Source organism: Haliotis rufescens, unplaced genomic scaffold (assembly GCF_023055435.1).
Source record: "Haliotis rufescens isolate VD_foot unplaced genomic scaffold, xgHalRufe1.0.p SCAF_4, whole genome shotgun sequence".
NCBI lineage: Eukaryota > Metazoa > Mollusca > Gastropoda > Lepetellida > Haliotidae > Haliotis > Haliotis rufescens.
Genome location: NW_025964112.1, coordinates 1,496,335 through 1,523,118, shown reverse-complemented (window position 1 = coordinate 1,523,118; position 26,784 = coordinate 1,496,335). Strand labels below are relative to the sequence as shown.

The window sequence follows — 26,784 nt, the reverse complement described above, 5'->3', positions numbered from 1 at the left end:
CATCATTGATGATACTAATAATAGATGGAATAGGTACCGGGATAAGAGTTCATTACTCGTACTGCACTGTCAGCCCAAAGAGGGTTCATACACCTGTGAGATGGAATCCTAGAGGTAATATGTAGCAAGGGTTTGTGGAACATGTCATTGATAGGGATGGGTATTGGAGGTGTAAAGTGTATCACAATATTTTGCGATTCACAAGGCTGTATCGCGATACGTATCACAAACTGTACATCGTCAGTGTGCCAGGTATTTGGCCATCCACAGATGTACCACAGATAAGAGCACATGCAAGAATCTTGATATGTATCGGATTGTAAGCAAGGTATCGTGATGTGTATCGGATTGTAAGCAAGGTATCGTGATACGTATCGTATCTTGAGCAGCCCCAGTTCCAAATATGTATGGACCTTGATTGACTACAGTTTTTTATAAGCAGCATCCCTTTACCATGTTTACCTGTCATGCTGACCCGTGAAGATCCGGGGTAGAATAGGTCTTCAGCAACCCATGTTTGCCGTAAAAGGCGACTATGCTTGTCGTAAGAGGTGACTAATGGGATCGGGTGGTCAGGCTCACTGACTTGGTTGATGCATGTCATCGATCCCAATTGCGTGGATCGATGCTCATGATGTCAATCACTGGATTGTCTGGTCCAGACTCGATTCCTTTACAGACCGCTGTCATGTGGCTGGAATATTGCTGAGTGCATGTTAAAAAACAAACAAACAAAACCTGTCATGCTGGCGGTTTATTTTCAGGCTAATTGCCATATTTTAGAAGTGAGTCGGGTTGGTGACTATGTTCAGTGGTTAGAATACTTCGAGGCAATGGCACATCTCCATAACAGATAAATCAATAGATGGAGCAAAGATACCAATAGATTCCAGAAACATTAAATACCGCTGAAATAGATGCAGATATTGGTGATAGAGTCTGTGAAATATTTCCTGGAACACAAAATGTTGGTAAGTGAAAGTTTCCAGGTCTTGCCTGCTTGACATTGAATGGCAGCCTGTTGTTTCAGCTGATGGCTGTCGCGGACTATTGGCAAGATAATTGCAAGATCTGCCATCATGCTTGTATTGGCCAGTTGCCCTTTGCATAATACAAAGGGCACAGAGTTTCTGTGTTTGAATAGCTCTATAAAACTGACATGTGTGCTGACCTGTTCCAGCAGCCAGTCACACACACCTGCGGGCATTGCACACACTCACTATACAAGTGCAATAATGTTAAGGTTGTGTGTGGAGCGAATGAGACTATAAGTGTCCAACTTCCCAGTCTTACTTTACATCAGGGGGCGGTCGGGTAGCCTAGTGGTTAAAGTGTTCGCTCATCACGCCGAAGACCCGGGTTCGATTCCCGACATGGGTACAATGTGTGAAGCCCCTTTCTGTTGTCCCCCGCCGTGATATTGCTGGAATATTGCTAAAATCAGTGTAAAATCATACTCACTCACTCACTCACTACTTTACATCATAGTGTTCTGGTGAGTATTCTCCTGATTTGGTTTTGATTTCTAAACTGTATCCGTTCTCTTTTGATGAGCCTTTTATTGCACTGATACTGCATGTACCATATTTGCAGTATTTAGCACAATGCCCCAGCATGTCCAATAAATGACCCCTGACCAAATTTTACATCAATCTGTAAGTGCCCTGTACCATGCTGTACTAAGCCTGAAGGTGGCATCGGTGGCCCAGTCATTTAAGGTGCTGTGATTCGCTGTGCAGAGTTGCGTCCCTTGGGCAGGCTCTAGGTTCGAATCCAGGTTCGCCCCAATTATGTTTGTAGGTTTGTCAGCACCATACCCGTGCTCGTGGGTTTCACCGGAGTGGTAAACGTCTGAGACCTACATCACTTCAGGCTTTCCTCCCACATTAAGCTCGATGTTTTTTGTGACAGTTCGTATTTGCTTGTGTGTTTTGCAATTTTTTACAAAGAATGTAGAAGGGGTATGTAATTTCTAAGAAACAATTATATAAAAAAAACGTTCATCAGCGTTTGAACCAAGTTTGTCCTCAACTCCTTTTATAGGGCATTTATTATGGCAAACTATTGTATATCATAATCGTACAATATTAGTTTGCAAAGAGTTACCTGCCCTTAGTGACTCTGGCATTAGCAAATGACCAAATGCTCTCTTTTTTGTATGTTGTGGAGAAAGTAGGAGGATGTCACATGATGTAATTCAACCAATCACATACAGGCAAACAAGGGTATATCCACCATGATAAGTACATGTAGGATTTATCACAACTATAATGTCTGTGTTGAGGTATAACAGCCGTAATTCTCGATGCAGTACACATGGTATCTTGATTGATCTACATCCTAAGTTTCAGTGCACAGACAAGCAAAGTTGAATACATTTCACGGGGACTATAAGCTGACAGTTGGCTTGAGCCTTCCCACCCTTTTCAGACTTTTACGCTTAAAGCGGTTTGATAGTTAAACAAATAGTGCAGGACGTGTATTGTAGAGAACCACTCAACTACAGGTCTGGTTATGTGCCTAACATGATGTTGTGAACAGCCTGTTACACCATTGATCTGCCCTGTATGAAGACAACCTGTACCATGTATACTGGAGGTCATGGCAAGGTGTGGGCACAGCTCGCATCTACCTGTACCATGTATACTGGAGGTCATGGCAGGATGTGGGCACAGCTCCCATCTACCTGTACCATGTATACTGGAGGTCATGGCAGAGTGTGGGCACAGCTCCCATCTACCTGTACCATGTATACTGGAGGTCATGGCAGAGTGTGGGCACAGCTCACATCTACCTGTACCATGTATACTGGAGGTCATGGCAGGGTGTGGGCACAGCTCGCATCTACCTGTACCATGTATACTGGAGGTCATGGCAGGATGTGGGCACAGCTCGCATCTACCTGTACCATGTATACTGGAGGTCATGGCAGGGTGTGGGCACAGCTCCCATCTACCTGTACCATGTATACTGGAGGTCATGGCAGAGTGTGGGCAGAGCTCGCATCTACCTGTACCATGTATACTGGAGGTCATGGCAGGGTGTGGGCACAGCTCCCATCTACCTGTACCATGTATACTGGAGGTCATGGCAGGGTGTGGGCACAGCTCCCATCTACCTGTACCATGTATACTGGAGGTCATGGCAGGGTGTGGGCCCCTACTCGCATCCACCTGTACCATGTATGCTGGAGGTCATTGCAGGGTGTGGGCACAGCTCACATCTACCTGTACCATGTATACTGGAGGTCATGGCAGGGTGTGGGCACAGCTCCCATCTACCTGTACCATGTATACTGGAGGTCATGGCAGAGTGTGGGCACAGCTCCCATCTACCTGTACCATGTATACTGGAGGTCATGGCAGGGTGTGGGCACAGCTCCCATCTACCTGTACCATGTATACTGGAGGTCATGGCAGGGTGTGGGCACAGCTCGCATCTACCTGTACCATGTATACTGGAGGTCATGGCAGAGTGTGGGCACAGCTCGCATCTACCTGTACCATGTATACTGGAGGTCATGGCAGGGTGTGGGCACAGCTCGCATCTACCTGTACCATGTATACTGGAGGTCATGGCAGGGTGTGGGCCCCTACTCGCATCTACCTGTACCATGTATACTGGAGGTCATGGCAGGGTGTGGGCACAGCTCGCATCTACCTGTACCATGTATACTGGAGGTCATGGCAGGGTGTGGGCCCCTACTCGCATCTACCTGTACCATGTATACTGGAGGTCATGGCAGGGTGTGGGCACAGCTCGCATCTACCTGTACCATGTATACTGGAGGTCATGGCAGGGAGTGGGCCCCTACTCGCATCCACCTGTACCATGTATACTGGAGGTCATGGCAGGGTGTGGGCACAGCTCCCATCTACCTGTACCATGTATACTGGAGGTCATGGCAGAGTGTACGGGACAGCTCGCATCTACCTGTACCATGTATACTGGAGGTCATGGCAGGGTGTGGGCACAGCTCGCATCTACCTGTACCATGTATACTGGAGGTCATGGCAGGGTGTGGGCACAGCTCGCATCTACCTGTACCATGTATACTGGAGGTCATGGCAGGGTGTGGGCACAGCTCACATCTACCTGTACCATGTATAATGGAGGTCATGGCAGGGTGTGGGCACAGCTCGCATCTACCTGTACCATGTATACTGGAGGTCATGGCAGGGTGTGGGCACAGCTCCCATCTACCTGTACCATGTATACTGGAGGTCATGGCAGGGTGTGGGCACAGCTCGCATCTACCTGTACCATGTATACTGGAGGTCATGGCAGAGTGTGGGCACAGCTCCCATCTACCTGTACCATGTATACTGAAGGTCATGGCAGGGTATGGGCACAGCTCGCATCTACCTGTACCATGTATACTGGAGGTCATGGCAGGGTGTGGGCACAGCTCGCATCTACCTGTACCATGTATACTGGAGGTCATGGCAGGGTGTGGGCACAGCTCACATCTACCTGTACCATGTATAATGGAGGTCATGGCAGGGTGTGGGCACAGCTCGCATCTACCTGTACCATGTATACTGGAGGTCATGGCAGGGTGTGGGCACAGCTCCCATCTACCTGTACCATGTATACTGGAGGTCATGGCAGGGTGTGGGCACAGCTCCCATCTACCTGTACCATGTATACTGGAGGTCATGGCAGGGTGTGGGCACAGCTCGCATCTACCTGTACCATGTATACTGGAGGTCATGGCAGGGTGTGGGCACAGCTCGCATCTACCTGTACCATGTATACTGGAGGTCATGGCAGGGTATGGGCACAGCTCCCATCTACCTGTACCATGTATACTGGAGGTCATGGCAGGGTGTGGGCACAGCTCCCATCTACCTGTACCATGTATACTGGAGGTCATGGCAGGGTGTGGGCACAGCTCGCATCTACCTGTACCATGTATACTGGAGGTCATGGCAGGGTGTGGGCACAGCTCACATCTACCTGTACCATGTATAATGGAGGTCATGGCAGGGTGTGGGCACAGCTCGCATCTACCTGTACCATGTATACTGGAGGTCATGGCAGGGTGTGGGCACAGCTCCCATCTACCTGTACCATGTATACTGGAGGTCATGGCAGGGTATGGGCACAGCTCGCATCTACCTGTACCATGTATACTGGAGGTCATTGCAGGATGTGGGCACAGCTCGCATCTACCTGTACCATGTATACTGGAGGTCATGGCAGGGTGTGGGCACAGCTCCCATCTACCTGTACCATGTATACTGGAGGTCATGGCAGGGTGTGGGCACAGCTCGCATCTACCTGTACCATGTATACTGGAGGTCATGGCAGGGTGTGGGCACAGCTCACATCTACCTGTACCATGTATAATGGAGGTCATGGCAGGGTGTGGGCACAGCTCGCATCTACCTGTACCATGTATACTGGAGGTCATGGCAGGGTGTGGGCACAGCTCCCATCTACCTGTACCATGTATACTGGAGGTCATGGCAGGGTGTGGGCACAGCTCACATCTACCTGTACCATGTATAATGGAGGTCATGGCAGGGTGTGGGCACAGCTCGCATCTACCTGTACCATGTATACTGGAGGTCATGGCAGGGTGTGGGCACAGCTCCCATCTACCTGTACCATGTATACTGGAGGTCATGGCAGGGTATGGGCACAGCTCGCATCTACCTGTACCATGTATACTGGAGGTCATTGCAGGATGTGGGCACAGCTCGCATCTACCTGTACCATGTATACTGGAGGTCATGGCAGGGTGTGGGCACAGCTCCCATCTACCTGTACCATGTATACTGGAGGTCATGGCAGGGTGTGGGCACAGCTCGCATCTACCTGTACCATGTATACTGGAGGTCATGGCAGGGTGTGGGCACAGCTCACATCTACCTGTACCATGTATAATGGAGGTCATGGCAGGGTGTGGGCACAGCTCGCATCTACCTGTACCATGTATACTGGAGGTCATGGCAGGGTGTGGGCACAGCTCCCATCTACCTGTACCATGTATACTGGAGGTCATGGCAGGGTATGGGCACAGCTCGCATCTACCTGTACCATGTATACTGGAGGTCATGGCAGGGTGTGGGCACAGCTCGCATCTACCTGTACCATGTATACTGGAGGTCATGGCAGGGTGTGGGCACAGCTCGCATCTACCTGTACCATGTATACTGGAGGTCATGGCAGGGTGTGGGCACAGCTCACATCTACCTGTACCATGTATAATGGAGGTCATGGCAGGGTGTGGGCACAGCTCGCATCTACCTGTACCATGTATACTGGAGGTCATGGCAGGGTGTGGGCACAGCTCACATCTACCTGTACCATGTATAATGGAGGTCATGGCAGGGTGTGGGCACAGCTCGCATCTACCTGTACCATGTATACTGGAGGTCATGGCAGAGTGTGGGCACAGCTCCCATCTACCTGTACCATGTATACTGGAGGTCATGGCAGGGTATGGGCACAGCTCGCATCTACCTGTACCATGTATACTGGAGGTCATGGCAGGGTGTGGGCACAGCTCCCATCTACCTGTACCATGTATACTGGAGGTCATGGCAGGGTGTGGGCACAGCTCGCATCTACCTGTACCATGTATACTGGAGGTCATGGCAGGGTGTGGGCACAGCTCCCATCTACCTGTACCATGTATAATGGAGGTCATGGCAGGGTGTGGGCACAGCTCGCATCTACCTGTACCATGTATACTGGAGGTCATGGCAGAGTGTGGGCACAGCTCCCATCTACCTGTACCATGTATACTGGAGGTCATGGCAGGGTATGGGCACAGCTCGCATCTACCTGTACCATGTATACTGGAGGTCATGGCAGGGTGTGGGCACAGCTCGCATCTACCTGTACCATGTATACTGGAGGTCATGGCAGAGTGTGGGCACAGCTCGCATCTATTTGTACGCTTGGTTGTTGTGCATCTTATGCAGCAGGGACACGCAAAGGTCACCTATCAAGGTCAGGGAATCTCACTTCCTTCAGTGTGTCAAGTGTCACCAGTTGTTCACGTCAACATGCTCGACATGCATCGTGTGCAGTGAATTGCGTAGCTACGGAAATATGTCTGTTGAGCAACAAACTATATTGCTCAACATTCAATAGGGATTTTGTCTGTTGAACAATATAAATATATTGCTCAACCTTTGATAGGGATTTTGTCTCTTGTACAACATAAATATATTGCTCAACTTTCAATAGGGATTTTGTCTCTTGAACAAGATAAATATATTGCTCAACTTTTGATAGGGATTTTGTCTCTTGAACGAAATAAATATATTGCTCAACTTTTGATAGCGATTTTGTCTCTTGAACATGTTGAACAAGATTAATATATTGCCCGACTTTTGATAGCGATTTTCTCTCTTAAACAAGATAAATATATTGTAACCAGTGTCGACACTGACAGGGAACAGAGGTTGATGTCATCTACTGTTGGATATGTTCGATTTACAAGGGTATACATGATCTTCAAATGTCATGCTAGCCCACTAGCCTAGAACTACTAGGTTCTGCTAAGGGCAATTAAATTACAATGATGGTAGTCTGCACTGACTAGTAGCGTTTGAGAGCTATCACTCACGCTTATCTCAGTGGTCCCGGGGCTGTCGGGTAGCCTAGTGGTTAACGTGTTCACTCGTCACGACGAAGACCTGGGTTCGATTCATGACATGGCTACAATGTGTGAAGCCCATTTCTGGTGTCCCCCGTCGTGATATTGCTGGAATATTGCTAAAAGCGGAGTAAAACCAAACTCACGCACTCACTCACTTGGTGCCATGTACTGTGTTCAACACTGTTCTGTTCTTTTCCTGGAAGCGGCTGTGTTTTCCTGATTTTAATCAGGATTTACCCAGACTCAGATCCCTGGCTTGTGTCACTTGAGTTAAACAGCTGTCACCCAGTGTCCTCCCACACAGGAGCTCTGAGAGATCACTGAATAGTGTTATCCTCACCCAGGGCTGATGTAGGTAGGTATATAAACCGTGCACCAGTGCAACCTATTGAAAAATGCAACCTAATATTTATGCCTACATGCAACAAGTACATGTCCAAAACATTCAGATTTGTGTCTGACTAACTCTACTTGTCCACACAACATCAAACTTTGAACACACCCAGTATGCCTAAGCTTTATTTGCCATGCTGTCAGTACTCCCTATGTAATGTGTAATTCATGACACATGAATGTCATCAGAGAGCTGAGATTCTACTTGTTTAAGACTCAGGTTTATTCATATGTGTTTCGACTTAAATGAATTTATGGGACCAGGTAGACTAACATCTAGTCTCTGAAATAAACATATCGTACAGAAAAAAACAGTTGTTCAGTTACCTTAATAAAAATATAATAAAAATAAAAGGGAGCCCAGTGACTCTCTTCATTTTCAGATACTGCAGTAATCTAGACTTGCCAAACATTATAGACTTGCGTGGGCTGTATTCGATATATATTTGTATCAGGGTCTGTAAGACAGACTAGGGACCAGGGTGCAGCCTGGTTGAGTGCAGCTAGATATTCATGTCAACAAGCACCTGCTGCAGGTTAAATCAACTTCCTTACTCCATGTACTCGAGCCCTGCCACATCACCCGCACATAGTACATAAGCATTGCTCATGTTGTGCCCCTGTTGTGCCCCTGTTGTGTTAGACCAACGGAGCAGAATTGGTCTCCAGTAGCCATGTTGCAAGAGCCTGTAATTAGTTTTTACTCCAGTGCAAATTGTTAAAAAATGTCCCTATCCATTATGATCTTGTTTTGTAATAAAACTGTCAGCAGATCGGAAACATTGTGGTTAGTTCCTCAATGTCTTCTGTGTTATTGAGTTAGCGAGTGAGTTTGGTATTTGCTGCTTTTAGCAATATTCCAGCCTCATCACGACCGGGGACACTGGAAATGAGCTTCACACATTGTACCCATGTGGGTAATTGAACCCAAGTCTTCGGCGTGACAAGCGAATGCTTTTACCACTAGGCGACCCCACCGCTCCCAATGACTACTTAACTTGAAACTGTATCATCTAACTATAAACAAACAAATCAGGGGCCTAGCCAGTGTAAGAGGAACTAGCTAGAAAGTAAAAACATTCTTTGTGATCTTGTCAACATTGACCTGCTGTTAAATGACTGTGACATGACTGTAAAACATGACAGAGCTATGCAGTGGAATAATAGGCAGTGGAATAACTAAAGCAAGGGTTAGTAGCAATGAGATAACTTCTGTATACTTTGATTGGAGTATATTGTGGGGGTGAGCCTGTGACATGATTGGGTGTAATCAGGCTCTCACAGTCAATCATCATATGCCGTGCCGCTCACCGCAGGTTTACCTGGTCCAGAGTTGATTACATCCAGGTGTGTATTTACCTGGCACTTCCTGGAGACTCTGTCCTACTTTGGGGGAATCCCTGGCATAAAAAGGGGGGTCCCAGGGCATCACTTCACCAACAAAAATATGTCATGAAGTATGCTGTATGTCAGCTGTGGATGGCTTTGGAAACAAAACTTAGTGATTGCTTGATAGACATATATTTATGCATGTTAAGTGTATGCTACCATGGCTAAAATTGAAATTTGTTTTTTTAGCGTACAAACAGATGTACTTTTTGCCTCCTCTCATTGCAAATAATTTGTTTTGTATTTTGCGGCTGTAAAAATCTACTCACAGGTACCATTGACATTGCTGGAATATTTCAGACTGTCAAACAACCTTTTGTCTTTGTTTAGTCTTTGCTTAGATTGATGCCATCTAACCTAGTCTGTGTCACAGCCCATGAATCATATCAATAACCCTTCCACCCTGGCCTTACTCTAATGCTACAGCCCTAAAACATTGTAAAAGAAGCAAGTCTAGATTTTGCACAGGTTCAAATGTGATTTGTAATTGATGTTGACCCCAGCACATGAAGCCCCAATGCAGATGCTGTTAGTGTCTGAACCCCCCAGTCTACATCTAGCGAAGTAAAGCAGTAGTACGTTCCGAGTTCCACCATTTGCTGTTTTGTTATCCTGCACTGACACAGCTCTGACTGGAGAGGTTCCTAGACATCATCACCAATTATTGATCCAAGGAATCATTTTTCAACATTAGTGGTAAACACATTCCTCATTTCTATGGTATTTGTAAGAATCAGGGAATCTTTAATTAGTGGTAGAGATTCGTCAGAAATAATCAATACTGACGACACGATGTGAAACAACATGTAGTGTGTCATGGAGCAGATGGTGAGTGTGTCTAGCTGTCTGCCAGGATATCATGGGGACAACTGTAATCGGGAATTATCAGACTCAAGTACCAGTTGGAACTGATCACTTGGTGAGGAATGTTGGGATATGTTGGTCCAGATTGTTCAGCACTGCAGCTGTAGAGACGCCAGGGGTGTACTCGGGTGTACTTGGAAGGGTAGAAGGTAGTATTGGTCATCTCCAGACCATCATGGTATCCCTGGACACTGGACCATGTCTATCAGGACTCTGAAACCAACACTCTGGTCAGCTATTTAGATGAATGTTTTCCTCCTAATGAGCAAATGATGAGCTGATCTGTCCTACAAAAAGAATACCACCATGTCTAAGTGCTACTGCAGTTGGATTGCTGGTTCTATTTTGGTTCTCTCTTTTCCAGATAGTGTGACTCGGAGCGAGACAACGTGACAAGGTTGAGTGAGTCGGACGTGACTGAGCGTGACAGCGGAAGTTGTATCGGACTGTGGTAGAAAGATGGGTGAAGGCACTAGTTGTGTTGTTCTCATCATTGGGGCGGTGGTAGGCATTGCCGTCCTTCTGGTCGTCATCCTCGTCCCAATGAGTTTCTCCGACCTGGAGTACTATGAGGTGAGTTCAGAGACGTTTGATGTACAGCAGGCATCCTCGATTGTCAAGTGTTTAACGACTTCAAACCAGAGTGTATGCTGCCATCTGATTGGTTTAGGGACCAGTTCAAAGGTTCAGTGTCAATTCCTTAACATGCCTAAGTTTAGGGTGGGGTTGTTAATGGCCTGGCAAGTTTCCATACGACAAAATCTACTTACCTGATTTCTCGATGTTTTATATAGTAACTACCTTAAACAAAAACTCAAATCCTGTTTCACCGATCCTATTTTTATTGGTGTTGTACTAGATGCATCTGGTCTTTCCCTGAGGTAGGGTTTTGTGTACAGCCATCAGGGATTGGTGGCGATGTTCCATTCCAATTATCAACCATCTTCCCCAGGCAAGGGAGTTTATCGACTGTAAAAGTCCAGTTTCCACCCTTGCTGAAGTAGGCTGGAATTTCTGGGTTCGATCGTAGCACCACCAGTGGCTATTACAAGTCATGTCCCTTCTATGTCCCTCTTATTGACCAGTCAGATTGCATCTCTCATGCTTCAAACAATATGGTGGCACTGATCTGATCAATAATCAAAATCTGTTTTGTGATAAAACAGGTCTTACTTCGCGAAGGTGATAGGTGTATGGTCCCACCACTAGTGAAATGTATGATACACACACCGGGTATGGCTAATCATGTCCCAACTGTCTGATCAATTCACAAGTGTCTGATAGTGTCCCAACTGTCTGATCACGTCCCAACTTTCTGATAGTGTCCCAACTGTCTGATCACGTCCCAACTTTCTGATAGTGTCCCAACTGTCTGATCACGTCCCAACTTTCTGATAGTGCCCCAACTGTCTGATCACGTCCCAACTTTCTGATAGTGTCCCAACTGTCTGATCACGTCCCAACTTTCTGATAGTGCCCCAACTGTCTGATCACGTCCCAACTTTCTGATAGTGTCCCAACTTTCTGATAGTGCCCCAACTGTCTGATCACGTCCCAACTTTCTGATAGTGTCCCAACTGTCTGATCAATTCACAAGTGTCTGATCACGTCCCAACTTTCTGATAGTGCCCCAACTGTCTGATCACGTCCCAACTGTCTGATCACGTCCCAACTTTCTGATAGTGCCCCAACTGTCTGATCACGTCCCAACTTTCTGATAGTGTCCCAACTGTCTGATCAATTCACAAGTGTCTGATCACGTCCCAACTTTCTGATAGTGCCCCAACTGTCTAATCACGTCCCAACTTTCTGATAGTGTCCCAACTGTCTGATCACGTCCCAACTTTCTGATAGTGCCCCAACTGTCTAATCACGTCCCAACTTTGTGATAGTGTCCCAACTGTCTGATCACGTCCCAACTTTCTGATAGTGTCCCAACTGTCTGATCACGTCCCAACTTTCTGATAGTGTCCCAACTGTCTGATCACGTCCCAAACTTTCTGATAGTGTCCCAACTGTCTGATCACATCCTAACTTTCTGATAGTGTCCCAACTGTCTGCTCAATTCACAACTGTCTGATCACGTCCCAACTTTCTGATAGTGTCCCAACTGTCTGATAGTGTGTCCCAACTGTCTGATAGTGTCCCAACTTTCTGATCAATTCACAAGTGTCTGATCACGTCCCAACTTTCTGATAGTGTCCCAACTGTCTGATCACGTCCCAAACTTTCTGATAGTGTCCCAACTGTCTGATCACATCCTAACTTTCTGATAGTGTCCCAACTGTCTGCTCAATTCACAACTGTCTGATCACGTCCCAACTTTCTGATAGTGTCCCAACTGTCTGATAGTGTGTCCCAACTGTCTGATAGTGTCCCAACTTTCTGATCAATTCACAAGTGTCTGATCATGTCCCAACTGTCTGATAGTGTCCCAACTGTCTGATCACGTCCCAACTGTCTGATCACGTCCCAACTGTCTGATAGTGTCCCAACTGTCTGATCACGTCCCAACTTTCTGATAGTGTCCCAACTGTCTGATCACGTCCTAACTTTCTGATAGTGTCCCAACTGTCTGATCACGTCCCAACGCTCTGATAGTGTCCCAACTGTCTGATAGTGTGTCCCAACTGTCTGATAGTGTCCCAACTTTCTGATCAATTCACAAGTGTCTGATCATGTCCCAACTGTCTGATAGTGTCCCAACTGTCTGATCATGTCTCAACTCTCTGATCCTATTCGCAGATGGCCTTTGTGAGGAGGAAGAGTACCGGAGCTGTTGACACATCACGGGTCTATACGGGAGGCAAGTACTTGATAGGACCGGACTTTGAGTTCAAGAAATACGAAGGGTCGGCTCACTACGTCTTCTTGAATGATGTTGCTGTGTTCACATCGGACAAGTTGGAGGTAAGACACTTGTCTGTGCATCTGGTGTGTGTGTGTGTGTGTGTGTGTGTGTGTGTGTGTGTGTGTGTGTGTGTGTGTGTGTGTGTGTGTGTGTGTGTGTGTGTGTGTGTGTGTGTGTGTGTTGCCTCTGCACCTGTTGTGTGGGGAGCTTCTGAATCTCTTGTGTGAGGAGCTTCTATATCTGTGGTGTGGGCAGTGTGTGAGTAAGTTTTATGAAGTTTGGACAAAATGGCTTTTCATGGTGAGTCAAGGGTTATTGTTTTTCAATCAAAGTTTAACCTTTATTAGAATTTAGCTGTTGTAATAGCTACTTTCAAGAAGCAGCGTTTGTGGAAAGAAATCAATTTGTATCACATGACCTCAATAACATCGACATCGGGACTGTAGTTCTAAGAATTCATTCATGAATATGGCAACATGTTACACAAGGAACTTGGATAGATTAAATGAAAATACTAATAATACCACAGTCTCTCCCCTCGTAATAGAAATGGTGACCTATTTATTTTTAACAATGTGGATTTCCAAATTTCGCCTGTAAACTTTTATGTTTTAATTTTTACATTAATGATGTATTGACATAATGTGTGTTATGTGAATGTTGTATTGATTTTTATGTTTGAAACGTGCACATTAACGCGAACAACTTACATGGTTTTGTTTGGACAATATAATAAACATAAACACTTACTCTTGAACATGTTACCACCTCCGTAGTCTAGTGGGAAAGCGTCTGTTTGGAGAGCGGAAGGTTAGGGGTTCAATCCCCAGCAGCTTCCAACCATAAGACGTTAAAAGATGGTACTTTTGGTACTGCCTGGCGCTCGGCATCAAGGGGCTGAAACAAGGACTTTTCGACTCAGAGTCAGTATACAGTCAAGTCTCGTTAATCCAACACTCGTTAATCTGACAATTGGCTTTATCCGACACTAATGATGGGAACCGATTAAATCAGTGCTATTTAGACCCGTTAATCTGTTTATCACACTCCGACTCCGAAACACCTAATTTGAAACGAATAACCTAAATCACTCATTAATCAGTCTCGTTAATCCGACACAGTGATAAGCTTACTACGTGGTCATCTGCCCGCGATTACACAGCCAGTGTTTTGATGAGAGATGAGTCGGCTGGTAGCTGCATATTACAATGGCTGCAGAGATAAACTTAAGCTTAACAATAAACAATTGATGCTTTAAATAAACAAAACAAGATTAATCACATGCTTAGATGTTTCATTAAAATCAGATACAAGTTCTCGCTACCACTGAGGACATCCCATGACAGGTCACGTCAGAACGACCTTTCCTGAACTTTGACCAGTTTTTAATGAAATGACTAACAGGAAGTTGACATTAGCCACTAAGAAAGCAGCTTTCTTGAGCTTTGCTGCGCTAGTTTCAAACTGGCTACCTCCATTCCAGACTATGCGTTTAAAGATATTTTGAATCAGTCATACATCTGTAACCATAGTTTTTGGTTAAGCTTTAGTGTTTGCATGATCAGAAAGCATATTCCAGAAACAAAGTGACAGAACAATATGAATATTTCATTTTTTATGATCACGAACGCAGATACAACTTAATTTCATTAATCCGACATAATCATATTCAACCAACCATGTCGGACGAGCGGGACTTGACTGTACTGTGCCTGAATGGGGTATTCATGTTCAACAGACATGTTTAAAGGTCCTCTGTTAAGCAAGAAATGAGAAATAGATGCAATGATGTTGCTGTTCTCAATTGTTGTGGGTGTTGATGCTGTTGTTGGTGCTGACGCTGTTGCGGGTGTTGACACTGTTGTGTATGTTGACACTGTTGCGGCTGTTGAAGCTGTTTTGTGTGTTGACAATATTAAGGGTGTTGACAGGGTTGTGGGTGTTGATGCAGTTGTGTGTGTTGCGGCTGTTGAAGCTGTTTTGTGTGTTGACGCTGTTGTGGGTGTTGACGCTATTATGAGTGATCATGCTGTTGTGGGTGTTGACGCTGTTGTGGGTATTGACGTCGCGGGTGTTGTTGTTGCAGGTGCGTATGGACGTGTCCTTCCAGTACTTCCTGCGTCCGGAGGACCTGAAGCTGCTGCATAGCCAGTACGACATCTCCTACGCGGCCGTGATGCGCACCAGCGCCGTGGATGCTCTCAAGGTGAGAAGGTCTGCCAGGGATTCATCATTCCCAGTTGACATGAACTGGGCAAATCCGAAGGGAGGAAGTGGGGGACTGGCACAGTCATCTTAAGCACCGCAATTTGCTGCGCTGAGTTGTGTCCCTTTGTTCATGCCAGAAACCTCTGATCTTGGGTTTGAATCCCGGTTCGCCCAGTTGTTTCCAAGTTTGTCAGCACCATATGGTCTGAGACTTGCATCACATTGAGCTTTTCTCTCACATTAAGTTGATATGCATTTATTTAACTGAAATACCATTAATCAATGGCATTATGCCCAACTTTCACTCATACAAAGTGAGGACATCTTTCACTTCTTGTTATGATGGGTAGAATAGGACTTCAGCAACCCATGCTTGCCGTAAAAGGCGACTATGCTTGTCATAAGATGCGACTAACTGGATCGGGTGGTCAGGCTCACTGACTTGGTTGAAGCATGTCATCGTATCCCAATTGCGTGGATTGATGCTCATGATATCAATCACTGGATTGTCTGGTCCAGTCTCGATTATTTACTGACCGCCGTCATATTGCTGGAATATTGCCGAGTGTGACGTTAAACAACAAACAAACATCTTGTTTTACACTGAAGTACATGCAGTTCTGACTTTATTAAGAGTTTAGGAGTATCAGCATCATGTAGGAAAAATCGCAAATTTTGAGAAGTTACTTATTACCCAGCCTGGAAAGGTAGACTGTCCAATTTGACAGATCTGGTTACGGACCTCAAGGTGGCTTGTGCTGTGTAGGTAACAGATGTAGTCATGGTGCATAGATTCCTAATTCCTGGATCGCTCAAGTCCTTCCCATCGGTGTACATAGATCGGCTATCTGAATAGATGTACCCTTGTAACCATGGTAACAAAATATCTTAAAAGAACCTGTAACAGTAAGTCTATCCTGCCTTCAGGGAGAGGCTCCGACGTTCACCACTCGACAGTATGTGTCGGACCGTGCTGCTGTAGAGTCGGCCATGTTTAAAGGTGTGAGAGAGAGGCTGGGAGGCAAATGCTGTGCTAAAAACTGTAAAAGTTTCAAGTTTGGTAAGTGTACTGCTGTGTAGTAACCTCATAGAGAACTGGGCTAGAAGTGATTTCCAGCAACCCTTGCTTGTCGTAAGAGGCAACTATGCTTGTTGTAAGAGGCGACTTTGCTTGTTGTAAGAGGCGACTATGCTTGTTGTAAGAGGCGACTATGCTTGTTGTAAGAGGCGACTATGCTTGTCGTAAGAGGCGACAATGCTTGTTGTAAGAGGCGACTTTGCTTGTCGTAAGAGGCAACTATGCTGGTTGTAAGAGGCGACTTTGCTTGTTGTAAGAGGCGACTATGCTTGTTGTAAGAGGCGACTATGCTTGTTGTAAGAGGCGACTATGCTTGTCGTAAGAGGCAACTATGCTTGTTGTAAGAGGCGACTTTGCTTGTTGTAAGAGGCGACTATGCTTGTTGTAAGAGGCGACTATGCTTGTTGTAAGAGGCGACTATGCTTGTCGTAAGAGGCGACAATGCTTGTAAGAGGCGACGACAGGAACAGATCAGGCTCGCTAAATTGTTCGATGCATGTCATGGCATCACAGTTGCATAGATCGATGCTCATGATGTCAATCACTGGATTGTCTGGTCCAGACTCCAGACTACTACTACTACTACTACTACTACTTCTACTACTTCTACTACCAGAACCACTACTGCAAGATGCGACCAAATCTGGTGGTCAAGCTCAGTGTCTTGGCTGATAGCATGTCCTCGCACCCCAACGACATGGATCGTTGTTCACAATATCGATCACTGAATTGTCTGGTCCAGACTCGATTATTTACAGACGGGCTGGAATAATGCTGAGTGCGACGTTAAACAACAAACAAACAGAACATACTGGTTTTACTAACATTTGAAAAAATAAAACCTGTCTCTTCAAGAGAGCTTTTGACTAGATCAATCATGGTCTAAATACATTTGAGCAGTTGTCAAATGGAAAATGAGCTACACTTATTCTTAATTTAATTTCATTGATTTCATTTGAAAGAGGCTACTGTAGATTCTCAGACAACAGTCAGTCGGGCTGTTGAACAGCAGCTAATCAAAGCATCAAGGTTCTTGTTTTGACAATTCAGTCTTGCCATTGATGATAGTGAGAGCGATCAAATGTTCAAATTTCTCAACATGCTCAGAGTGTGTTCTGTGTGGCGACCATGTTTTGTCAAGTGCTGTATTGTCTACTGCAGCATGTCCGCCAGGCTGCAAGGAAGTGAGACTGTGCACCACAGCGGACAAGGGACTGTTTGTTGACGTCAAGTTCTTCCAGATGGGTCAGGTGCAGATACCCAACGATGTGAAGGACCGATTCCTCCGAGCTCTCACACTCCAGGAGGATGCTCTCCGAGAACAGCTACTGCAGGATGCCCAGATCGTCCGTAAACAGACAGATGCAGAGGTGGGTAATCTTACGTAAACAGACAGATGCAGAGGTGGGTAATCTTACGTAAACAGACAGATTCAGAGGTGGGTAATCTTTCGTAAGCAGACAGATGCAGAGGTGGGTAATCTTACGTAAGCAGACAGATGCAGAGGTGAGTAATCTTACGTAAACAGACAGATGCGGAGGTGGGTAATCTTTCGTAAGCAGACAGATGCAGAGGTGGGTAATGTTACGTAAGCAGACAGATGCAGAGGTGAGTAATCTTACGTAAACAGACAGATGCAGAGGTGGGTAATCTTACGTAAACAGACAGATGCAGAGGTGGGTAATCCTACGTAAACAGACAGATGCAGAGGTGAGTAATCTTACGTAAACAGACAGATGCAGAGGTGGGTAATCTTACGTATACAGACAGATGCAGAGGTGGGTAATCTTACGTATACAGACAGATGCAGAGGTGAGTAATCTAACGTAAACAGACAGATGCAGAGGTGGGTAATCTTACGTATACAGACAGATACAGGGGTGGGTAATCTTACGCATACAGACAGATGCAGAGGTGGGTAATCTTACGTATACAGACAGATGCAGAGGTGGGTAATCCTACCAGTAATATTCAGACAGTTTGGGGCCTAGTGCTGATAATGATTCTAAATCATTCTAGACCCTAAATGTATTTTAGTCTCCAATAACAAAGTTTTACTTTTATGAAATGTACATTTGTGTAACTTATAGCCTGTCTGATCTGTTAACTGTTGTCGTTTGTGTGCTAGCCCTGCCTGAGTTTGATTTAAGGAGTAAAAGGAGACAGAGTTATGGCTTTCAATTTCTTCCAGTGTGACGTTTTGTTCAAATGCTAGTATTCTTAAATGTACAGACATTGCATTGAAACAATAAAGACATTGAAATCCAGAAGTCAACTTGACTGCCTCTGTGGTAGGGCGAAAGGTCCGGGTACTTGTTGTTACCCTGCCTGGCGCTCAGTATTAAGGGGCTAAAACAAGGACTGTTTGGCTCGAAGTCAGTATACTGTGTCTGAGTGGGGTATTCATGTTCAACTGCGACATGGTATCTCAGTGAGCTAGCACTATAAAATCGGCATTAATCCGTACTAGTACAAGCAGCCACACACACATGTGCATGCACGTCGCTATATAAGTGCAATGATCTTGGACGCGACGTTAAACGCCATTTCACCTCACTTCATAAGTCAACTCAGTCCCCAGCAACCTTCAGTGGTCATAAGATGCGACTTAATGGATCGGGTTGCCAGGGCGTGTGACTTGGTTGTAGGTGTGTCATCGTGCCCGACAGCGGGGAACGTTGCGCACAAGTATCAATCAGTGGGTTGTCTTATGCAGACTTGATTATTTGCAGGAGTCTGTCATATAGCTGGAATATTTGAACATGCAGCGTTCACCAACACGCACCACACTCACACACAAACATCATCCTTGTTGAGTCTGGAATGACAGGAAAATGTCTTCATATTGGCAAACTTACAAAATCTAGAAATTACTCATATTACACTTGAAGTGTGGTATGGAAAATGCTTGATACTAAATCTTTTACATCATGCTATATATGTCATGTTTCTTACCAAGGTTCGCCAAATCAAGAATGAAGGAAAGGAAATCAACGCCAACGCGACAGCGCAGTCATCAACCATCGCCACACTGGCCAGAGCGAACTACACACTGGCTGTTGAAACCGCTAGAAGTCAAGGACTAAAAAAGCTGTACAATAAACTTGGCATCAACGAGCAACAGTTTAAAAACAGCTTCGACTATCTCCGCACACTGCGTGGTATGGACCATGTGCATTTCACTGTGGACTTCCAGCAAAGGATTGTGGGAAATATCGGAAGCGCTTGATAAGGAGTTCACCATCAACAGAAGAATCATTATGTCATTAACTTTCGGATGATCCGCTGACTCTCAGGGCCTAGACTGTGTAGGTTAAAGGTAGATTATTTACGTCCCACTGAAGGATGTCACTCAGCTCTGTCCAGAGACATGGTAATTGACACAACAGTTTGTGGAACATGCTTACGACAGTGTGTTCAAACATGGAATGATTCGTGACCTAAAGTCTCGTTGAATCGTTTTTAAGAAAGCACCATACAACAAATAATTAGGAACTAAGAAACTAAGTATTCTGAAAAACGAGAAATTACAACTTGTTGTCAGAACACGTCCTCACTTGCTGTGGACCTCCATAAGTTCTGCCAGAGAGCCAGTCGACATGGGTCTCCGTGATGAGGACAATAGTCTTTCAATGTTTACTCCTGCCTTGCTAGCACTTGGTTGCAAGAAGGGCATGTTTTGTAAGTAAAATTGGGTCACCAATATATTTTATAGACATACTTCTTAATGTAAGTCAGTCCCAGTTTGTCTTTGTTTTATCTGTGTTGGTTTTGTTGTATGGCCATTGTAACTTACTCAGAAAACAAATATTGATAATAACAATAGTTGGGGTCAAAGGGTGTTCCACAAAGTGGTATCTGTGACTAAGTCTATGTAAATACAATAAAACGTTGTTAGTTCACACCCCCACCTTCCAGACAAGTACTGCTGAGAACGATTATATGTAGACAAAGTGACAAATACGATTTTTTAATCTGAAAATTTGATTATCGGGACGATTTCACAGGAAATGCTACACTGTATAAGACTAACAATATGAGCAGGTGTAGGTTGTCCACACATGTAGCATGTTGATGTCAATGCATAGCTGAAATATTGCTGAGTGCGGTGTAAAACAACAAACCAAGTCAATGCATAGGCCCGTGCATTGTAGAGTTATGTCTCTTAGAACTCAGAATATGTGTGGGGTTTCTCTGAGATCTTCAAATAATTAGAACTATGTAACAAAATCATGTGGTTAAGAAATATCTTTTGCTTACTTTTGGTGGGTTGTCTTTAAAAAATATGTTAATTATGGTTATGTGTGCTTTCCACTTGTTACTTAAGTGTTCGTAAAATTGTGAAATGATTTTCGGGAATTGAGATTTTTCACTTGGTGGGAATGTCTTTTGATACACCACAGACATTGTGCCTTCTGGGGGATTATTTGGAATATTGGTTATAGCCTATCATTGAAACTGTAGCCCTTTCACATGACACTGACGATGTGCTACCATCTGAATCATGGATGTTAGCACTTGCCCTCTCCCCAAGCTGATTGGCCCACTGACCCTATGCCATCAGAATCACAGACCTAAGCACTAGCCCTCTCCCTAAGCCGATTGGCCCACTCACCCTGTGCCATCTGAATCATGGATGTTAGCACTTGCCCTCTCCCCAAGCCGATTGGCCCACTGACCCTGTGCCATCAGAATCATGGATGTTAGCACAAGGCCTCTCCCCAAACCGATTGGCCCACTGACCCTGTGCCATCAGAATCATGGACCTAAGCACTAGCCCTCTCCCCAAGCCAATTGGCCACTGACCCTGTGCCATCAGAATCACAGACCTAAGCACAAGCCCTCTCCCCAAGCCAATTGGCCACTGACCCTGTGCCATCAGAATGACAGACCTAAACACTAGCCCTCTCCCCAAGCCAATTGGCCACTGACCCTGTGCCATCAGAATCACAGACATTAGAACAAGCACTTGCCCTCTCCCCAAGCCAATTGGCCACTGACCCTGTGCCATCTGAATCATTAGACATTAGAACAAGCACTAGCCCTCTCCCCAAGCCAATTGGCCCACTGACCCTGTGCCATCTGAATCATGGACGTTAGCACAAGGCCTCTCCCCAAGCCAATTGGCCCACTGACCCTGTGCCATTAGAATCATTAGACATTAGAACAAGCACTAGCCCTCTCACACAAGCCATTTGGCACAATCTTAACAGTGTTGAGTGTTTTGCATTGGCCTTTTTTGCAAGTTAATTTCTTTCCGTTCTATTTGTGTTGTTGTAGGCCTTAGAACATTTATCGCATGTTAGTATATTGGTAATTGTTTGACTGTGTGTAATTTCTACGGCATATGAAGAGTAGCATTATTCAGGAGCCAGTCAGATTTTAATAAGCTTTTGCTTGAACAAGACCTGGCTGTTAGACCTGAGACAAGACCTGGCTGTTAGATACTACACCCTCACCCTCACCCACCCCGACAACCCCGAGATGTATTGTTTTTAGTCAAGTCATTGTAAATCAGGCATGATCACTTTGTGTGTTATGACTGACAATTATCATATGTCCATTCTATTGGACCTATATTGTGTGAGGAATTTTATCCAACAGACAATTGTTTTAATGTTGAATAATAATGTCACCACCTTTACTTCACTGTTATTATGTTTAAATGTTTATTTTCTTTGTTTACCCACTCACCATGACTTTCAGTCTCTTTCTACCGTATACATGATGCCATGGACTAGGACATGGGACGATGGATGTATTGTGCAGTGTATTTTCACTGAATCTTTATATTAGACTGGTCTGTAGATATTTCATAAATAGTTGCTGTTTATAATTGTCAGTTTGGTCTTAGTTTATTACTGTGTATGTTAATCACAATTTGAGTTCATTGTGAGGTTGACCTCGCCACATATGCACCAAGGGGTTAAGTCCCTGTCCAGCCTTCAAATGCAACATATTGTTTCATGTTATGTTTTGTCTGTTTATATTCAGAAAGTCAATGTACAAGTGTCACTCAGTCAAAATATGTCCCATTTTCTAAGCTTTTATGTTTTGGTATCCTTTTGCAAAACAACGAAACATGTCACACAAAGCTGTTGTTTAATATTATGACAAATGTCAATTAGTATTTAAGTTCCACATATATAATATTTAGTTGTTTTCTATAAAATGAAACAGGCCTGTAGAACCTTGCGTACAAGAACATTCTGAAACTTGTTTTCATTGTGAGAAAGGGACCAGAGTTGTCTCCCTTGTGATAAAGGGACTGAAGCTCCTCACAGCAATAGCCTGTTCGTGGAGCTCTCTGTACTATCGCTGCCACCAGTCAAAACTCCCCACTGTTGGCTACAGCCATGCTTGGTGTTGAACTCGCAGCCCACTGACTGTATGTTTTCAAACAGGTGATGACTGCCATGATGTCGAATACTTACCCCAGCTAAATTATTTTCTTTGTTTGTCAGTTTGAATTTCTATTTCATTTCAACTATCATGTAATTGGTAAAGTAAGAATGTAAGGGGGGAGTAGGCTGATTTTCCGTTCGTCTGCAACCTCAAACCGATTAAACAAACAAAAAAGGTATATTCATTTGGCAAATCTGGTCCGTCATAAACCTTTTCAAAATTGACTATGATGGCACTCCCAAAGACATAAACAAAGGTATAATTGTTCATACATTTGGGGTTTGAGGGCAAGATTCAAGATTCGTGTAATGGCTACATCAACACTGATGGCAGCGATGTTACCGAGAGTGTAACGGAGATGTCGCTCGCTGAGGAGCTTGAAAGGGACTAACTAGCCAGAGTTGTCTCCCATCATTTGTTTCACATCAGAATGAAGGACAGCTGTTGTCTGAACTTTTGTTATGAGCTGTAAGACTAATGTATGTTGTATGAAAAGGTAGATGGATTTGTTGCCTAAATGAAGGATGAGGGACACTAATCTATGCTGTTTAGCAGACTTGCAGCTCTCTCAGAGATGATATGGCAGAGTGAGCATGGGAACCGTCTCCACATGGTCCACCGTCTCTCGAAACTATCAAGTTACATTTTGACTAACCTGGACATTGCTTCTGTGAAAGATGCAACAATTATCTTCATTCAGTTTTGTGCTAAATCATTATGGTTCCCAAGATGAGAATACTAAGAATTGGTAGCAGAGCCCTACAGGGTAGTGCTTCCCAAACAAGGTAGCAGGCCAGTTCCTTCACCATCCTTTGCGCCATCACAGCTTCTAGTGGGATATATGTTGGTCATGGGAGGAATTTGACAGAGATATTTCCCAATACACATGTAGATATTTGTCAACAATAGCAGATTGTAAAGCTATGAGGATGAGGAATATATAGATATTTGTATACATTCACTGTGTAGTTGATGATGCCACAGGAACAGGTGTATAGTTCATGCAGTTGCTAAATGTATTTGTTCCCCGGCAGAGCTCGAGGCCAGGAATGCAGGTAGATTCTGTGCCTTGCGACTAGATGTGGTTAGTTACCCAGGTGCAGGTTGCCATTGTTTCAGTCTGGCTAGATATATGTTTGTACTGACAGGAGAAAGACACTGCTTGCTTTGCTAGCATGAATATAACACAATTCATGCATCGACACAACTCAATATATGAATATATAGAGGATATTTGTCTTTTCAACATGTTGACCTTATCTGGTGACAGGACAAGGTAATAATGTCATGAGTGGTGCAGCTGGTTTGAGGTGTCAACATTCCAGGTCATGTTACAAGATGACTAGAAAGACCCATGCTTATTATTGTGTATTTTCTTGCATGATTTTCTAGTCCTTACTCTCAACTATGGTGTCATTGAGACAGACTGGCATAGTTCCAGCAGAAAGGGATATTTCACTTGAGGAAAATGTTGATTTGATATTTGGGGATAAATACAGTATTTCATTACTAAACACATAATAAGACACAATTCATGAATGTGAGCCATTTCATGAATTGAACAAAATTCATGAGTGTAACAGTTCATGACTATATCCCATTTCATCTATTTAACTGATATGACAAAATTCATGACTGTAACAACTCATAAAATAAAGTCCATCATTGCTACAGAACCACATGGACAAAGCTGAGTGTCCCTTCTTACTGGGATGGGACGGATACTGCTGACTACAGCATTAAACCTTCTCTCGTTTGTTTGGCCCCTATTATGTTTTTGTGTTACTCTTTCCCTCCACTAAGAAGTGTAATCCCTCCATAGTAACAGAAACTTGCTCAATATCTTTTACATAATTCTTACGTGGGAGTGGATGTTGCAATGTTTCCAAGCACCTGTAACGTGTCCTAGGGATGTGTGATTGTGTAGCAGTGTTTGTGACCAGTAGATATGATTGTTATCACTTGGGCAGCAGTGTTTGTGACCAGTAATCAGTTGGATGGGATGCTTGTGACCAGAATAATATGATTGTTATTGCTTTCATAGAATTTTTTCTAACCAGTATAATACGGTTGTTAATGCCTTGGTAGATACGGTTTAGAGGTTCTTGAGCTTGAAGCTTGTCCCTCTTGGAATAAATATTCTGTTCCTGCTTAAGGATATTTGATGAGCTCAGGATGGATTTGATGGACAGTGTTACAGGAAGTCACTGCTGTATGTGGTAGAACAGGAAACACATCATTTTCATAATAGGCACCAGTGCTCACATTGAAGTCAATTTTATTGGTCAAGTAACCACAATGTGTTTCTCACAGTTGTCTGTATCGCCGGTCTGTGCCAAACAGGGCACCTAAGGAAAAATCACTTTATTGGTCAGGAGCTCAAAAACTTGGTTACCCTTAGGGGATTGTGTGTCAAGATGAGAATATTGTGAGGCAAGTACCAACCTAGCCAACATGACTTGGATCACACCATCGCCCACCTGTTGCAGGCAAGCCACATGCTGCTTCCGTGCAGGCTAAACATTCAACACAAACCTATGTTCAATCAGGAATGATGTTACCATGGTTACCGGGAAGCAAGTAGCAGGTTGCTATGAGACGTGTTTTCGTTTGAATGATTGTATTTGGATTGATGTGTTATTTCTTCATATTGAATAGCAAACAAACTTGTGATATATATTGTGAGTCATTTAGCAAACTGCACGCTTTTTTCTGTTATGTTTGTAAGAATGGTCTGCGGTATATCTGTACCACTCAAAAGCCAGAACTGAATTCAAAATTCTAACCCTGGCCTACAAATGCTAGTTGGAAACAGACCCATTATATCTTACCGAACTACTGCCTAAATACAAGCCTTCCAGATCTCTCCGTTCTCAGAATAACCACCTGTTACAACAAGTCCCAGAAACCCATCACTAAACCTTTGGTCAGAGATCTTTCCAGTTCCGCGCTTCCTCGCTATGCAACAAACTACCATCTGATCTTAAGCTGTCGCCATCGTTTGCATCCTTTAAGCCTCATCTGAAAACATACCTTTTCAGACAACACTATTCAATCTAGCTCTACTCACCTTTGATCAGCATTATTTGCTAAAACTATGTAGCACCATGAGCATTAACTTTGTGAATGTAATCTGGCGCAGTATAAATGGACTTATTATTGTTATTATTATCATCTGTATGTCCGTGCATGTCAGTACAAGCAGCATGTTAGGATTCATCTCTGTAAAGCGTTTTTCTTTAATTTGGAAAAAAACGTTTTCTTGATTCTCAAAACCTTATTTTGATTAATAAGATGTATTTTGGAGAAATTTTGTACACATGTATTTCTTGTTTTTACTTAAAATGTTAGTTTAATAAATGAAATGTATTTTGAAGAATTTTTGTATACATGTATTTTAAGAAGCTAAAAGATCTACATTTATCTGTTGTTGATTCATCTCTCAGTATCAGCAACTTGAAAGTGATAACTGATCATTAAAAAAAGATTTGTTATAGTAAATATATCCTGTTTGGCATAATAAATATATATCGTTTACAAGGATATGATTGTATAGTCTTATCTGCCTGTCTTTTTAAATAAACTTGTCATAATATCTATGTGTCTGGGTTGTGTTACACCTGTCGCAGCATTTCCATGTCCAATGATGGAGTTACTGAACTACAAACCTGATCCAAGTTTGGACACGCTGTCTACTGTCCACCGTCTACCTGACAAGATAAGTTGTGTCCCTCTTCAGCCTGTACTCAACCCCTTCTCAGCTCCATCATCATATACTCTACCCCTTCTCAGCTCCAGCAGCCTGTACTCATCCCATTCTGCGCTCTTGCAGCCCACACTCATCCCCATCTCAGCTCTAGCAACCTACACTCATCTCCTTCTCAGCTCTAGCAGCCTGTACTCATCCTCATCTCAGCTCTAGCAGCCTGTACTCATCCTCATCTCGGCTCTAGCAGCCTGTACTCATCTCCTTCTCAG

General features: G+C 44.2%; 1 protein-coding gene across 3 annotated transcripts in view; it reads left to right on the top strand.

Moving 5' to 3' along the window:
• The window catches only part of LOC125372441, a 36,962-nt gene extending 10,561 nt beyond the window's left edge, over window positions 1-26,401 (top strand). For 2 of the 3 annotated variants that reach the window (XM_048382487.1, XM_048382488.1), the window contains exons 2-7: window positions 10,629-10,837; window positions 13,010-13,174; window positions 15,202-15,321; window positions 16,251-16,383; window positions 17,563-17,771; window positions 19,361-26,401. In XM_048382487.1, the coding sequence (XP_048238444.1) occupies window positions 10,724-10,837; window positions 13,010-13,174; window positions 15,202-15,321; window positions 16,251-16,383; window positions 17,563-17,771; window positions 19,361-19,630 (1,011 nt within the window). In that variant the 5' untranslated portion in view covers window positions 10,629-10,723 and the 3' untranslated portion in view covers window positions 19,631-26,401. Of the gene's footprint in view, window positions 1-37; window positions 115-10,628; window positions 10,838-13,009; window positions 13,175-15,201; window positions 15,322-16,250; window positions 16,384-17,562; window positions 17,772-19,360 lie in introns of those variants that run through there. The other variant, XM_048382489.1, reaches the window with a different exon arrangement.
• The last annotated feature ends 383 nt before the right edge of the window (window positions 26,402-26,784 follow it).